The sequence below is a fragment of the Gymnodraco acuticeps genome, unplaced genomic scaffold (assembly GCF_902827175.1).
Source record: "Gymnodraco acuticeps unplaced genomic scaffold, fGymAcu1.1, whole genome shotgun sequence".
Taxonomy (NCBI): Eukaryota; Metazoa; Chordata; class Actinopteri; order Perciformes; family Bathydraconidae; genus Gymnodraco; species Gymnodraco acuticeps.
In genome coordinates, this window is record NW_022992285.1 from 395,165 (window position 1) to 410,937 (window position 15,773).

Here is a 15,773-nt window from a genome sequence, read left to right on the forward strand (position 1 = left end):
ATTCTATAAATAGGGAATCTATCAAAACATTGATTCTATGCCCATTTTGTGAGCAGATTTATGATGTCTGCCAGTGCTCTGATTTCCTAGCGTTATCTGTTTAAGTGTGTTTTATATTTGTACCATGCTTTTTGTTATTAAAAGCTTAAAAATAAATACCATATATTTCCCAGCCACACGTTCATGTCTGTTTTCACACAGTACACACAGCAAAAGGCGATGGAAGGGCTTGACAGGATTTATCATATCGACTCGATTCATGCAATGGAAATCCAAGAATAATATTAGCAAAAATGTCAGATTCACAAATCCATACATTTTATTTGAATCGAAAGCCTTGCATAATAACTTTATTCTTCATAGGAATTATTGCAAATCTGTGTCTTACACATTAAAACCATTTGTTACATTCACATACAAAAATATTCATTTTGCAATGAAAGAAAACTGATTAGGGTAAAATACAAACAAAAGACATTAAACAATTAATGATGCAAAAACACAATACAATTTCTATCATTATTTGTAACAAAATCACTGCTGCCTTTTTAAAGCGAAAGGGTTCAGGATTTAGGGTTATATAATGGTGTCAGTAAACAATTTGTTTATGTGGTGCGTGAATAAAATGGCACGTAACAATATAAATGATTTCCTAAAAATAAGTAATATTGTAGCAATAAGTGAAACGTTTATTAACCTCTGTGTAGCATTAAGGGTCAGTTATTATATATATATATATATATATATATATATATGCAGTGAGAGTTGCCAAATAAATGTTGTTGTACTTTGTATGATGACAATAAAGATATATTCTATTCTATTCTTTAAGAGGCAGGTTTTACTAACTTGCAGAAAGTTCATAGGTTACATTTAGTTTACCTTTATTGAACAATCAACTGTCCACATGTCAGGGTACTCATCACTAATTAGCAGAACTGACCTGTATCTCAATCTGTCTTATTTATTTAAATCTATTGGCTTGAAAGGAAAAAACCTTCATACACAACCATTTCAATTACATAACAGTACAGCAACAGGTTGCAGGATAGTCATCTGCATTCACTGTGAACTCATTCCCGTAAACAAAGTAAATGTGTGATTTCCCTTTCCATGAGTAGGTTACCTTGGTAACAGGGATCAGCTCTATGGTTTGACGCTACAAAAGAAGAGTTTGAATATGAGCATGTTAGACAAACAGAAGATTATAGACTTTGATCACAAGTATTGTCCAGTTCATGTTGAAAAAAATGTTCTTATATCCAAGTAGTAGGCTATAAATAGAGTGGATGCAACATTACCTGTTGTAGAATGCGTGACGTCCTGGAGTATTTGCCTTGGTGATCATGGACAAGGCGCTGTGCAGCATTCACCACTGTAGGGTCTGGGAAGCCTACCAGTGGGTACACCTGCACAGAGTCAATAGAAAAAAGTAAGTGTTAACTTCACAATACTATTGATGACATTCATTTGTTTCAAGCATGCTTAGACAACTATGTCACCTGAATGACACCTGAACCAAGGATAAGTATAAGACCCATACATTAACATGGGCTACATAGTGGAAGGACCGTGTCTGCAGCAGCAGTTTCAGACCTCTATCAGTGTCAGACAGGAAGGATTCAGCCACAGATATGCTGTGTTGTCACCCACACTTTGACTTACTGAGAGCCAAAAATTCATCGTCCCAAAAAAAACTAAAGAGAATATACTTGAAGCCTAAAAAGAGGCTTCAGGGTTAATCAATGTTGTGTAAGATGGTAGACCATTGCATTTAATGTGGTTGAAACACATCCTGTGTTGACAGCCTGTTTGTGCAAATATAAAGGTGACTTTAAATGTGTACAACCAACCAGCAGGCAAAGATGCATAATATTTTGTAAAGGAAAATGTATAATTTGCTTTGAGACTCAAGATTTTGACTAATCTAGAATATCAATCCTATTACAATTGATTTAAAGAAAACGAGCCCCAACATTCCTCATGAAGAAATCTGCATGTACTATGTGTTTAAAAAAAAACACACACAATACTCTAATACCCATATGTTCTGCCCACTGAAAAAGTGAATAACAATATTTTACCAGGTATTGAGTGTCCCTGAAAAGCTCCTTGCCGGACACCTTGCTGAGATGTTCTGCCTGCAGCCCACTGGACTGTTCTACCACATAGTTCTCAGAGTTGTTGGTCCTGCAAGAATGTACATAAAAAGGAAGAAATCCAGATTAATTTTACAACTGTAAAATACAATACAACAACAAGTATATAAAATACCCATAAATGTTGTTGCCCTTTACATTGTTAAGGAAGACTATTCATTTAATTAGTCATGTCAATATTTCTGACAGATATGTTACCATTTCACAGTCAGGTTAATGTAGACCAGAAGCTGTTGTTGTCCATGACATGTTTCACATTGCATCGATCCTTTCCCTTGACAGCGGTTGCAACTGTAAACAGAAAATTGATTATTAACTATAAGTGTATTTAAGAAAAATCAGAAACTTTATAAATTGCACTTCATTAGAAAGCTATGAGATATGATGGATTACACTTACTTTTCCCTCCCTCTGCCACTGCAGTGGAGGCATCGATCATCTCCGTGGCGGAATCCAGAGCCATTGCACACCCAACAAACTTTCTGGAAGTAGCAATAAAAGAAATCATATGATCAGAGGATGAGGATTAAAGTCCGAAAGTAACCCTTTAGATGAGGTCTCTTTAAATGACTTACGTTACCAGCACCAGCACACTCCTTGCAAGGTCTGCGCCCCATTCCGACACAAACGTGGCAGGGCTGTAAATAAAATGTTTTTATCAGTAGAAACATACTCTTAAAAATAGCTTTTCATTCCTGACACATGTGTTTTGTAATTTACCTTTGTTGACGATGTGTAGGGAACCTTCATAATCTGTTGGTCGTCCACAAAAAAGGTAGGGGCTTTAGCAGGAACGTCCCATGGTCCTGGAGGTGGTTGGGCAAAGGCATCCACTGGCTGGTCTAATTCAAATGAAACAACATATCAACATATTATTATTAATAGCAGTTGCTAGCTTCCTGACAGCAGAAAACAGAGAGTACAACGTATCTAATGCACAAGGTAATAGTGCTGTACCTCTGTATGGCTCGTGACTCCACTCTGTAGATCTTGATTCAGTAAATGTCTCCAGCCGGTACTAAAACAAAGTAAACACACAAGAGAAGTATTTACTTATGCACTGGTCATCCAAAACAACCATTCAAAGTATTACTTCTATAGATTTCCCTGCCTTTCAAGCAGGTTTTTCAAACTCAAACTTGTGTAGAAATCTCCTCTTACCCTGTATGTATTGAATGCATCCATTCGAGTAATCACACCGTCCTTAGCTGGTCCTGAATTGTAGCAACACTTGCTGGAGGCAAACAGGACAAACGCCCCCCGGGCAGTATCTTCTGATATAGATGGGATACTGTTGGAAGGGAGGAAACGAGATACAGTATGTCATTTGGTGAAATGTTTTAAGAGGAAGTGATGGTTGGAATAGTGCCTGATGTGCTCCGAATCTTACAACACATCGTAAAAAATGTTTTTCAATTCCTCAAGCAGTCGTGTTGAAAAAAATCAAATGACTTTTTCTTACTTCCAACTTGGTTGTGCAGGTCCAGGTTCAGGCTGAGGAACTGGGAAAGCAGGCATCGGAGGGGGCAGAAATCCACCTAGCGCAAATAATGAAAACAATGTTTGTACTGTTTAGCAATCATTCCTGGTGCTTTTGTTTATACAGTGCAGTATACACTTTATCGTAACAGTTTGCCAAAACATTCAACGTTTTCATAATAGTGACACAGTCAAAGAGGTCCTCATTATGTTATGCCCACCACAGTTACAAACGGGGGTAAACAAAGAAATACATACATTAAATTGTTGTCCAGTTACAGCCATTACTTCTGACAACTTTTAATTACCACCAGGAAATGTCAACAAAAACGTAAAATTATGAGCTTGATGAAGAAGAAAAATATAGCTGTAGTACTGGATTGATTTAAATGTTATGGGAGTACCAAATCAAGTGGTATGTGACTGTATGTGACAGTATTGTGAAGTGTCATTTTTCACAGAGACAATCATTGTGTAGAATATGAGTGCTTATGAGTATTTTCAGCATACTGTACCTCCTCCTCCTGCCAATGTTCCTTCATAGCCAGGCATGCTGTCAAACATGCTGGCTGGAGGAGCGCTGGGTCCCTGGGGAGCAGCTGCGGGTGGGGCTAAGAGAGCTTCAACAAAACAAGAAGAACCAGCTTAATCATGGGTGTACTTTTACAGATAAAAAAAATCTTCAGAGGTTGCTCTACGTGTCGTAAACAAACGACTAGACTATTACAAATGTCTAAACCGTTAGATATCTTATGCACATTCCTACATATTTAAAGAAAATCCTGCTTAATACTTGACATTTCCAAGTTGTAACATGTTTTCTACGTGCCAGCTTCTTCAACACCTGAATACATTGTTTTGAGAGAGACTTACCTTGCCCCTCCATGGTAATATCCACTCAAGGAAGGTTTACAGCTACACTAAAGACTTGACCAAGGGTAAGATGCTTTAACGAACACTTTAACGAACACTTTAACTTCTATACGTCTCAAAGTACAACTCCTACTAAAGCGACTCTCGCGCTAACAGCCTCAAATAAACCTGTACGTAGAAGTGACGTGATTTTGGTGTGTCCGTGTGAGACGGAAGTTTGCAATTATAAATGTGGAAATTTCTTTACATACACGTCATAACAAATTCCTAAACTTGAATTAGGCCTACTCCTTTACTGGTTTTACCTGGTCCCCTCTCTGCTGCTGGCATATAACCGGGGTTAGCCATTCCGTAGGTTAGGTTCCCTTCACTGTCAAGTAACGGGGAAACGAAAGTAAGGCAAGTGATGTGAAAAACAATGTGGGCTAAATTTAGTTTCAAGTTCAGTAAAAAATCAGATACTCACCCAACAATAGGCTGATACTCCATCTAAAGTGCTAGAAAACAACCAAAAAAGAACTCCTTCATTCGGGATCTAATCCCACACACACATTGGTGCATATCTTATCACCAATAATCATGTGACAAAAAGCAAGTCAATCATGTCGTATCAAACCACACCCCCGGGTCATCAGATCTGTCAGTCAGCGTTCTTCTGATTGTTAAAAAGTACTTGTTTCGATTTGTTGGTTGAGTGCTGTGGTTAATAATTATTTCGAGAAAACGCACAAGTAGACTGTAAAAGCTTTCACCAACAAAAACAAACTGTCCAGGAAGTGCGCACAGTTTCATAGTAAACATTTGTGAAGGTGGGCGTACAGAAAGCGTTAATAACAATAAAACCCCCAAAACAATTACAACAACACACGTATTAGTTTCATGCACTTGCACTCAATCGTTTTTGAGTAAAGGTGTACATTCAAGTGGAATAAAACAGGAACTAAAAGTAAGTGTAGTTCTGGTGAAATACAGTACCCATAAGCCTTTGCGGCACTCGCGGAAGTTCTTTTCTTCCCTTCCGCCGTCGCCGAAGTCCCTTTTGGATTTTCATCGGCGGGTGAGTCGATTCAATCTATGTTCATCAGCGCGATTTAAGGCGTTATTTGACCATCCTGATACATGTTATCAATAATAGACGTCCACTCTACACATGTTTGTTAAAATTGACCATTTTCTAATATTATTCCGTGATTAATGTGTTGTTCTTGAGCGAGGTGTTTCGGCTGGCTGGGTGCTAACGCTCTCGGTGAAATGGGGTTGTCTTACTCAGTAATAATTCCGCTTTACGACGTGGCTTATTGTTCATTCTTAAATAACAACCACCCGTTGCCAACATAAGACGCACATAAAATGTACACTTGGTTCAGGTTATACCGCTGAAGCAGAATGCAGAGTAGCATGGCTAGCAAGCTAACTAAACATTGACTGCACCGTAAAGCTAGTTTGCTAGCTGACTTTGGTCAACACGTTTACCCTGAGGCTCGCAAAGCAGAAACGTTGATGTTGACTTGGAACAGACATATTCCACAGCAGACATTTTTACACGTCCTAGTATCGAACATGTGTAACTTAGTATTTTTTATAACAATAAACTTAGCTGCATTCCGCTAAAAGGAAGTCCTGGTGTTGTGCATGCTGGTTCAATGCTTTAGCTTCCCAGGGCACTTGATGCCAATGAGCATTCGTTAGTTATTAATGTGACGAGTCTGCTCTGTAAAAGATCTATCGATGTTATTACCAAGCCGTATGATTGTTTGTCATTGAGATCTACTGTTGTCTAAATTGGGCAGTGATTTAGGAGCAACTTCAAACTAGCCTAGAAAACCCTTGTAGCATGCAGGTTTAATGCTACACCACTGGAATATACATGCTTACTTGGTTGTTAACTTGTTTTCCCCCCCATCCTTAGTCACCATGGCAGCCCTCAGGCCCCTCAAAAACCCCAAAATCGTCAAGAAGAGGACCAAGAAGTTCATTCGCCACCAGTCTGACAGATATGTGAAGATTGCGGTAAGGCTTTCAAGGAAATACTTCACATGTTAAGCTTTGCCTTAAACCTGTCCCTGCAAGTGATTCATTATCGGTATATCTTTTTCTTAACTCCAACAGAAAAACTGGCGTAAGCCCAGGGGTATTGACAACAGGGTCCGCAGGCGGTTCAAGGGTCAGATGCTGATGCCCAACATCGGTTATGGTAGCAACAAGAAGACCAAGTTCATGCTGCCAACCGGCTTCAAGAAGTTCCTGGTGCACAATATCAAGGAGCTGGAGGTCCTTATGATGAGCAACAGGTAAGCTGTAACTGTTTACTAGGAGTACATTTTCCTTGCATGTCCAAGTTACTGATATCAGGCATGCACAAGAGTTGTTCTGTTTGCTAGGATTTGAAATACCTGCTGAACCTTCAGTTTATCAGGTGAAGGAAATTATAATTGCAAAAGCTTGACTAAAGCTTACAAAGAAAAACACTTAATACTCTACATACGACAAGCTTTACATTTATTAGCCTTTTGACTATTACATTGTTTATTCACCAATGCTAGAATTCTCTGCCTATAAGAAAAAAGACATGTCTATATACCTCAAGGGCACAGTATGTGAACTGAACCTTCAATGGCATTTGAATAACTGATCTAACAGTTTTAGCAGAAGATTTAGTTCTACTCGGTCTATCCCTTAAGTAGAAAGGCTTATAGATTGATTTGCATTTGGCACAATCTAGTCTGTTTCTCATTCATAGCCCTTCAGGCTATCTGTTGTTTGTAATTGCAACAAAAACAAATCATGTCATTGAGTTTTCTTAAGGGATGGAAGCTAGCTAAACAATAATAACAGATGCTGAGGCGAGCAGATGGCAGTGACTACATTTTAGTTTTAAATGTTAAGATGACTGAAGTAGTTACAGCTCAAAGCTTTCAGCTTAGTTTTAGTTAAAGTGTGAGATTCTCGTGCTTATCATTGATTTTCTTTTTTTAGTGATACGGCTTCCTTAATCTTAGAGTTTGGTCTGACCTACCAAAGATCAACTCGCCAATTTCAATCACTGAGAGGGTGAATTGTCTTTAACTTTCTGACTGTAATCTGAAGGAATCAGCTGTAGTCATTCTGAGGGCAGGGAAAAAACGTTTGAATCTAAAGGTGTAGAACTCACTAAGCTGTTAAATGTGAATCAGTTGATTTGATGTGGGGATATTGTGCTTACCAACACCATCTTCACATTTGGTTCAAAATGGTCCATGATGTATGAAGCTCAGAACATTTTTAGTATAACATTTCAAATTGTAATCTTTAGACTGACTTTTTTTTAAGTCAATAACACTGAGGGTAGATAATTTCCGTCTTTTAAAGTCTTTCTTTCTGTAGTTGGTCACATTTAGTGGCGCTTTTTAAAAATGAATTCAGTGACCCAGTGTCAGTGTTTAAACATTGCCCACAAAGCTAAATGATGCATTGGGCCAAACCTGCTCTAATGTTTAAACACATTTTACAATGTCAGTTTATGTTTGCAGGAGTTCAGAATCCATTTTCATTGTGTTATCTGAATAGAAGAGTTTCTTAATTTTATGTACAGATGTTGATTTCTGTATTTACTACAGTCTGAATCCTAAAGCCCTTCTCTCCCCTCTGCAGGACTCACTGTGCTGAGATCGCCCACAACGTCTCATCCAAGAACAGGAAGACGATCGTGGAGAGAGCCGCCCAGCTGGCCATCAAGATCACCAATCCCAACGCCAGGCTCAGGAGCGAGGAGAACGAATAAACTGGTTATTCACAATAAATGTTTAAAAATCAAAAATGACGTGGGATCCTCTTTTACAACTGAATTGCTTGTTGGCAGTATTGATGCACATGTTTGGAAAGTCCAGTGTGTGAACATTTAAAAGTTGATATAATATCAAGGAGAAAAAACAAGACTTTTAATTGGCTGTGTGGGTTAGGAGAGAAAAACATCTTCAGACAATATAAATTGTTTTGATTAATACTGGCTCCTAGTAATGTCAATCAATGTTTATTTATCGATCACAAATGTTACATTTGTCTCAGTGGACTTCACAGTTTGTACAGAATATCAGTATGACAATACTGTAATATATAATGTTCTGTTATTCTTTTTGTATTCATAAAATCAAAACGAGTTTGCTTATGACCCTTACAATAGTTTCACTGTTGGAGCGTGATCCAATTTATAAAAAGAAGTGACCAGGAGGTTGAACATTATGTTTTCATCCTGGGGCACTAGTTGTGTTATAAGGGGCTCTGGCATCAACATTTGAAGGATCTGCTACCACGTGCATGAGCTGGTGTCTGCACTGATGGCCACAGAGCTGGTTGGATTCCCCCTTGGGTACATGGTGTTATTCCTCTTCCCTCCAGATCACTGGATGCTGGGACAGGACCAAAGGGGCTAAACTGCTGCAAGCAAAGTGTTCATGCTTCAACAAATGTAGGCTTTAGCTGTCAAAGAACATCTGGACTCTAATTACCAGGGTTTTGGTAGTTTTGTTGTTTATGTCAATATTACCAGAATAACTGCTGTTTATTGGACAATAGCCTGCCATTGAAAATTGCAGATAACATATTTATTTAAATATAGCCTGGTGTTAATCAGTGCATGCAGAAGTGGCCTTTCAAAGTAAGGATAGTAACAAATTAGAACCAGCTGGACAAAAGCTAAGTCTCAAAAATCTAACTTTCTTTATATCAATGTAGACGAGGTTAGACAGTGCTGACATCTCAATTTTAACTTGAATTGAATCTCCTTGGCATTGAGAGGTTAGTATTTAAAAAAGATCCCATAATGATAAAATACTCTGTATCCTGTAATTGACACAGAAGCTACTTCTCACAGGTTTTAGACTAATAACAAGGAGTCAGGGGTCTGGTGTAATGTCAGTCCATCCAATACACCGTTATCAGAAGTCATTGCCTTAAAATGGCCAGCTTGGATTGTATTTTTGTTTGATGTTCAGAGCCGGCACCCTGCAGAGAAAGTTTCCATTGCACTCCAGCAGGCAAGCTGTGCCCCTGAGCCCTCTGCCATCTGCTCCTGTTCAACTGACACTGCCAGAGATGCAGAAACATAACATTTGTTAAGCCAGCCAGCTCGTTGCTGTTTGAAACTAAAGGAAGTGAGTTACCAATGCTGGTTGAAGGGGAAAAAACAGGCACAGTGTTGGATCTGAATATTTCCTCTTTTTAAAAAAAAACATGCACCTGTTTCTATCAGCTTTGAGCGAGCACCTAAGAAGACTGGAAGCTCTCCAGAGAGGGAGGAGAACACGAGAACAGCAGGACAGACTGTGATGTCTCTAAGATGCCGAGTGTGAGGAGGAGGACATGATCCACTTTCCTTGTCACTGGACAGAAGATGAGCATGTCAGCACGGGTCGCGTTTGGAAAAGGGCGCCTCACTCCCAAGCAGCTCTCCTTCGCTTTCCCTCAGTCAGATTCCCTGAGGAAAGGCAGCCGGTCTGCAGGAGGAAAGAGGATGTTCTCGTTTTCTGTAAGATGTCGACTGGGCATCATCAGAGGCAGAACCAAAGGTAAAGCCGGCAGCAAGGATATGGCATCTTTTAGGGAATGGTAAAGTTTTCATCTGTTGTCTTTGATATTTCAAACATGTGAGAGTTGAAAGTTTGTAATTTGCTAATTCATGCAGTTTAAGAAAAGAACAGTTGTGTTGCCTGCACAAAACATTGAGTATATATTTTAATAATTCCTCCAACATATATTACCTGAATTACTTTAAAAAAACAAAGAGTCAAACTGTATGTGTGCAGCAGGCCTGTTAAAGTCACTGAAGTCTGGGCTTTTGACGGACCTTTAAGGTGAACACTGAAGCACGTGTGACACATCCTCATCGTCTGGCCCTTCATGTCACACAACGATCTGTGCTGGCTGACAAGTGAATTAGTCATTTTGCTTTTCAGCCTTTTACTTGCAACTGGATGAGTTCACCATAAGAGGGCAGTGTGTGCAGTTTAAGAAGCAGGTTAAGATTCAGGCCCTGCAGCTCAGATTACACACTTTGTCTATGCATAATGAAGGCTATTTTCAGAAGGGTTATTGTCACAATAAACACATGCAGACTGTACAAACCGGCACTGAATAGAGACACTATAGTAAACAAAGTTGTATAATCACAGCTTTCTGAGTCTTTAATATTTAGCAGCTTTTTCAGTCTTCTTAAATTCTGTTTCTCTTATTTCTTTTTTGTTTAGTATTCTCAACCTACTTTTATATGCCGACGTACCAGCAAACAATCTGCTTCCTTAATCCAATCATTACATTATCACTTACTCATCAATCAGGTTGAAATCTGCTCTAGAGGAAGTGCGAAAGAGTCAATTTGTTATTATAACCCAACATTTATCAGTCCAACACACTGCTACTTCTCCCCTCTCTTTATTCTGTTGGAAATTAATTAGTCTCGCTCTGAAAGACTGCGCTCGCTCACATTGTAAATGGCGTATTAAGGACAAAAGTCTCTGAGGAAATTATCAACACCAAAAGAGTATTGTGTCCACTGTAACAGCTGACTAATTAGGCTCCCTGCTACAGCTTGTAGAAGTATGGAAATGTTTGTTGTAATCACTTTCACAGATCTGTAAAATAAGCAGTTATAGAGTATAGGCTATAATTTCACATTGTGTAATCCTTAATTGTGTGTAGTTTGGTGTGCTGTGTGTATCAGTGATGACAGGAATTTGTCCGCAGTGATCAAAGCAAATTAGGCAGACGAGACTCCGAGGGGCTGCCAGTGAAGAAGGCGTATGTTGTTGTTTTTGGTGGTTGCAGTGGGGGTCAGGAAGTGGTAGGCGTCGAGGCGTGTAGCATGACAAATGGTCAGACAGGTGTGGGGACGGATCATACCAGACCTGTAAGTGTCTCTGTAATCGAGTGGCCCCGGACCCTCCTGAGAGAGAAACAGGAGATGCTAGGCTTTAGAGGAAGTGCATTTAATTTTAACACATCAGCCAGATTCTAAATGTGTCTTTATTGCTTTAACTTTCACTTGATCACAGTATGACAAGTCAAATCTGTCATTAGTCTCATGTGTGACAACTGCACATAACATTTCAAACAGGCAGCTGTTCTGCACAGGAATTTTGCAAATGCATGTTTCCATTATGTGCTTGTGTGTGTGATTGTTTAAGAGAGAGAGAGAGAGATACTATTACTGTGAAGATACAAGCTCTGTAAAAATGGATGCAGTCATTCTATGTGAGAAAAAACGTGACAGAGCAGGGCTCAGTCTGACAATGAATGTGCAGGTGGTGTTAATTGTGCAGAGAGTTGAGTGTGTGTCGCTGTGTCGTGCCTAATCTCAGTGTGTGTGGGTGGGTTTGAGGATGTGCATATGAGGGGTGTTTGACTTGGTGGGAAATGGATAAATAGTGTGTGTGTGTCTGCTGGGGGAGGGAGTGACGATCGTGTGTGCCTGCCTCACTGAACCCCTCTGGCAGGGAGAGAGAGAGAGGGAGAGAGAGCAAATACACTCATGCTCTGGCTCTGTAGAGAGAGGAGGGTTATGTGTGAGCTCTTCTGAGTGTATGAACAGGGGATGATAAACCCTCTGGAAAAGGACGGCTGATTAGTGAGAATAGCTCCAAAATGGGACCACGGCAAGATGGGAAGAAAAGGACATGAACCATTGCTCTCTTGCTCTCCATGCTGTGGATCTTTAAAGAAGAACAGCGCTTGGTAGATTTATATTTTTGAGCAGTTTAAATAGAAAGGGGAACTAGAGACCGTCTCAGGATAAGAATTTGCCCTCTGGAGCTCAATTCCTCACTGGGTTTGACAAACGGGGACAAAGGTTAAGGAAATGTTAGCAAAGGAATGAAGAAACGAAGATGGTGTTTTTGTTTCATTTGAGCAGCTAAGATTATTTTAATCTCAGGTGGAACCTCAGCTCTCTGCCCACTACTAAAGATCAGCAAGGTTACTTCCCAAGGGGGCTGCTCTGACACAACTACAGCCATGCTGTGTGGTCTGAGGAGAGACTCCAAGAACAACAGCATTGGTAAGAGCACCACACTTTCCTCTTCAAGTCAAGGGGGTCAGCGTGTGTGTTGTAGTAGAGGATTTGTGTCAGCTGGATCACCTGTGAAGAGCGGCTTATGTCTTAAATGTGTATTGAATCGGAGGGACAGTAACTGAGAAGTGTCAACTGTATGTCTCTTTTAATCTGTAATCTATATGGCCTGAACACAAGTCCAGTTGAAACTACAATCATTGCAATGCATGTATCTTGCTTGTCATTGGTTAAGAGCGATTGAAATGTCAGTAGACTTGAGCACCAGCTCTGAATACCTTCCTGCTGCCATGAGCAATTGGGGCAGATATAGAAATGTAAACTGGGTCTGGCAGGGCCCCGTTTATAAATAAAGTTTTACGACTGAAAATAGCATTATGATTTCATTGTCATTGTGAGTGCCACCCCCATATTTAACCTACATTCTGATTGGTTAGAAGAGGGATGGCATACAGTGGCCTGAATTAAACCAGGAGTTAATTAACTCTCCACATATTCATGCAGTGGCACAGAATTGTATTTTAGTCAGTGTGGCGCTCCAAGGTCCTTCTGGCAAACCTCATCCTTGAGCCCTCAACTAACCTCCTCTTCAAAGACAACAAAGCAGATATCGGTTTTTTAACAGTTGTTTGTTGGGGCTGTTTATTAATCAGCTCCATCCTGATTTTAATTCTGCCCGTTAGGATAGATAGTTATTTTAAGCTGGAGGAGGATGGCTGGGGGATGCCTTGATGGTACAGTAGCGCTCAGTCACGTGCCGAGCGTTGGGTCTGCATTACCCAGAGCTAATGTTGCCTTTTGACTGCAATGACAGCCCGCATGGTTTCAAGGCTTTTGCCCGGCCTAATGTGTTTATTATGTGTCATTCACTCACTTTGTTTGTGCCTCACAGCTACTGGACAGGATATGTGTGCAAGGATGTGTGTTAATTTGTGTGAAATACCATACAATGCATATGTATGTTCTATGCTTTACCATTACATATATATGCCAAGTCCAGTAAGGATATTTCTGTCGTTAAGGTCTGACTCATACAGCTGTGTGCATTAGGAGGCAGGGTTTTCTTCTTCACTCCTCAGATCCAGGGCCTGCCCAAAGGTTTCAGGTCAGTAAAGGTCTGACAAAGGATCCATGCCTCCCAGCTGTCTGAGGCCTCATCTTCACTTAGGCAGATGTGGAAAGTTGATTGACTTGGACAGAGAGAACGCAGTTTGTTTGATGTCCTCCGAGCATTTGCTTTGCCCTTCTCATTCTTTACAAATCAGCAAGACTGAAGAGACTGAACTGGGGAAATAGAGGATGTCATTTTTCATATCAAATTGATTTACTGTCAGGCCTAGGATGATACCTCTTAAAATGATGGACAAGACAAAATGTTGACATTAAGAGCACATGAAAGTAGATCACATAGTAGATCACATAGTAGATTTAGTTGACTGTTTATGGATTGAATACTTGATTAAGAAAAAATACCAAATGTTATATCACTATATAAAGTGGGAGAAGACTGAAGTTTATATATTATCACTCTATATTATATATTTGTCTTCCTAATATTTGGTAGATAAGCAAGATTTAAATTGAAGGGGATGCCAACAGGAAGTAGGCCATCCTGTAGCTACAGTGTAGTAGACCTGTTGACATGAAGTTAGCTCTAGGCTACAACCTGAACACCATTTGTTTTTAGCCTCCAGTTTTCATTTTGGAAATGTATCACTATTTCATTGATGCCGAATTAGCTATTAGCGTTTCCTGTTTGCAATCTACTGACAACTATCACTGGATTACTGTAAAAGTGAGGAAAACCTAAAAAAGGGATGATTCTCAGGCAAGTTCTGTAGTTACAAGGAGCGTCTTTTATCATGCAATCTAGAGTGAATTATTCGATCTTTATCCCGTTTCAAATCGAGTAAATTATATATTTTGGAAGTTACATTGTATATAAAAATGTGTGTATCAATTATGTGTGTTCAGATTTGTTTAAAACTCAGAGATAGAGTACTATCTTTAACACGAAATGCGGTAATCAGGTGTGTACGAATTTACCTCCATAAACACAAGCATGCACCTGTCTGCCACATCTCGCTGTAACGTTATCTGTCCACAATGCCGTACAAATGTAAAGTTGATACAGTTTCTTAATATCAGTGTTAGAAGAACAGGGTTTTTTAAACAAGTCTCTGGTCATTATCAAAGCAGTCACTGGAGACCTTATCTTGTGGGAACTTAAGTTTGGTGGTTGCAGCTCGAGGTAGTAACATTGCCCCTCCATTCTTAAAAAGAGGCCCTTGCACATATCTTCTTTAAACTGTTAAATGATGTTCAATCACTGTGCCGGACTGCTCAAAAGGTAATCCTCACAGTGGACAGGATTAGAGAAGTGCAAAGTCCGTTTCACCATCACTGTGACTGCTGACATGCTTGTATGACTGCTTTCAGGTTCAGATGGCCGTGCAGGGGCTCTGCTAATCTGAGGCCAGCCCTGTGCTCTGTCAGCAATGGCTCCCACTGTGGGTAAAAAAAAAGAAGGAATACAAAATCAGTTTCCCTGCAGAGCAGATTGAACATTTCCCAGCTGCTGTAAATGACATGAAAAGTATGATTTTCTCTCTAGCCCGAACAGTCCATTAACCGCATGCTGTTCCTTCAGGAAAATTCCCATGCTTTAGGAGCAGCATACATCAAGCACACCGCAAATGTATTCTTGTGTTACATTAATGGTTTTGAAGGGTCTCTGCTGCAGACTGAGAGGAGCTATTTGAACCTTTTACATGATTGTGGAAACAAAGTAGGATGAGCTGTCTTTGTTTCACTTCAGTTTCATGCCTGATGTATGGATGTGGCCGTCCCCCTCACCCCCCAGAGCCCTCACGTTTCCCAGGGTGAAGCTCAAATCATTAAATGTGTGCAGCAGCTGTCCTGATGTGCATTGGATGGTTATGTTCACCACACTGCTTCATAACATAACAGCACCTCCTCCCTGCTGTCTCCTCAGATGAAGGGCCATACTCAAAGGGGAGCAAGGACTCCGCGGCACCTGACCAATCAGGTTCGTCCTACAGGCGCAGCTTCTCAGGTACAATACAGTCAAACCTGACATTTGATTGCTATCTGTTATCTAATTCATGACACTGCGACCTGGAAAAATAGTTGTCTGAGATGTTCATCTAGGTGCACCTACAGCCATGTGCTTGCTGGGTTTTGCTTGATGTTGCACTGTTTTG

The 15,773-nt window shown here is 40.1% G+C and overlaps 3 protein-coding genes across 4 annotated transcripts in view; 2 read left to right on the forward strand and 1 right to left on the reverse strand.

Moving 5' to 3' along the window:
- Positions 1-296: 296 nt before the first annotated feature.
- ssuh2rs1 (ssu-2 homolog, related sequence 1) lies at positions 297-5,521 on the reverse strand. 2 transcript variants are annotated; one of them, XM_034207568.1, is made up of 14 exons: positions 5,487-5,521; positions 4,978-5,008; positions 4,817-4,881; positions 4,154-4,258; positions 3,622-3,697; positions 3,321-3,450; positions 3,117-3,177; positions 2,880-3,001; positions 2,735-2,797; positions 2,559-2,641; positions 2,358-2,450; positions 2,085-2,190; positions 1,302-1,409; positions 297-1,159 (listed from the first exon to the last, which is right to left on the reverse strand). In XM_034207568.1, exons 2-14 carry the CDS (start codon positions 4,998-5,000, stop codon positions 1,019-1,021), a joined length of 1,176 nt encoding a protein of 391 aa, XP_034063459.1. In that variant the 5' UTR covers positions 5,001-5,008; positions 5,487-5,521; the 3' UTR covers positions 297-1,018. The 2 variants fall into 2 exon arrangements, with proteins under 2 accessions (XP_034063459.1, XP_034063460.1); XM_034207569.1 differs by lacking the exons at positions 4,817-4,881; positions 4,978-5,008; positions 5,487-5,521 and adding an exon at positions 4,512-4,738.
- rpl32 (ribosomal protein L32) lies at positions 5,327-8,307 on the forward strand. The gene is made up of 4 exons (XM_034207570.1): positions 5,327-5,568; positions 6,421-6,521; positions 6,621-6,802; positions 8,142-8,307. The coding sequence occupies exons 2-4, from the start codon at positions 6,426-6,428 to the stop codon at positions 8,269-8,271; spliced, it is 408 nt and encodes a 135-aa protein (XP_034063461.1). The 5' UTR covers positions 5,327-5,568; positions 6,421-6,425; the 3' UTR covers positions 8,272-8,307.
- A 1,540-nt stretch (positions 8,308-9,847) lies between these two features.
- The window catches only part of LOC117540776 (glutamate receptor-interacting protein 2-like), a 31,272-nt gene continuing 25,346 nt past the window's right edge, over positions 9,848-15,773 (forward strand). Inside the window, 2 exon segments of the mRNA XM_034207616.1 lie at positions 9,848-10,054; positions 15,545-15,625. Of these exon segments, the coding sequence (XP_034063507.1) occupies positions 9,880-10,054; positions 15,545-15,625 (256 nt within the window). The 5' untranslated portion in view covers positions 9,848-9,879.

What these genes read in the sequence shown, in the direction of transcription:
- ssuh2rs1 (XM_034207568.1), bottom strand. Translation starts at nt 5,000, where the DNA reads ATGGAGTATCAGCCTATTGTTGG. An exon ending in AACATTGGCAGGAGGAGGAG is followed by an intron (nt 3,698 to 4,153) that starts GTACAGTATGCT and finishes TATTTGCGCTAG; the next exon opens with GTGGATTTCTGCCCCCTCCG. An exon ending in GAGTCACGAGCCATACAGAG is followed by an intron (nt 3,002 to 3,116) that starts GTACAGCACTAT and finishes CATTTGAATTAG; the next exon opens with ACCAGCCAGTGGATGCCTTT.
- rpl32 (XM_034207570.1), top strand. Translation starts at nt 6,426, where the DNA reads ATGGCAGCCCTCAGGCCCCTCAAAAACCCCAAAATCGTCAAGAAGAGG. An exon ending in ACAGATATGTGAAGATTGCG is followed by an intron (nt 6,522 to 6,620) that starts GTAAGGCTTTCA and finishes TAACTCCAACAG; the next exon opens with AAAAACTGGCGTAAGCCCAG. An exon ending in GTCCTTATGATGAGCAACAG is followed by an intron (nt 6,803 to 8,141) that starts GTAAGCTGTAAC and finishes TCCCCTCTGCAG; the next exon opens with GACTCACTGTGCTGAGATCG.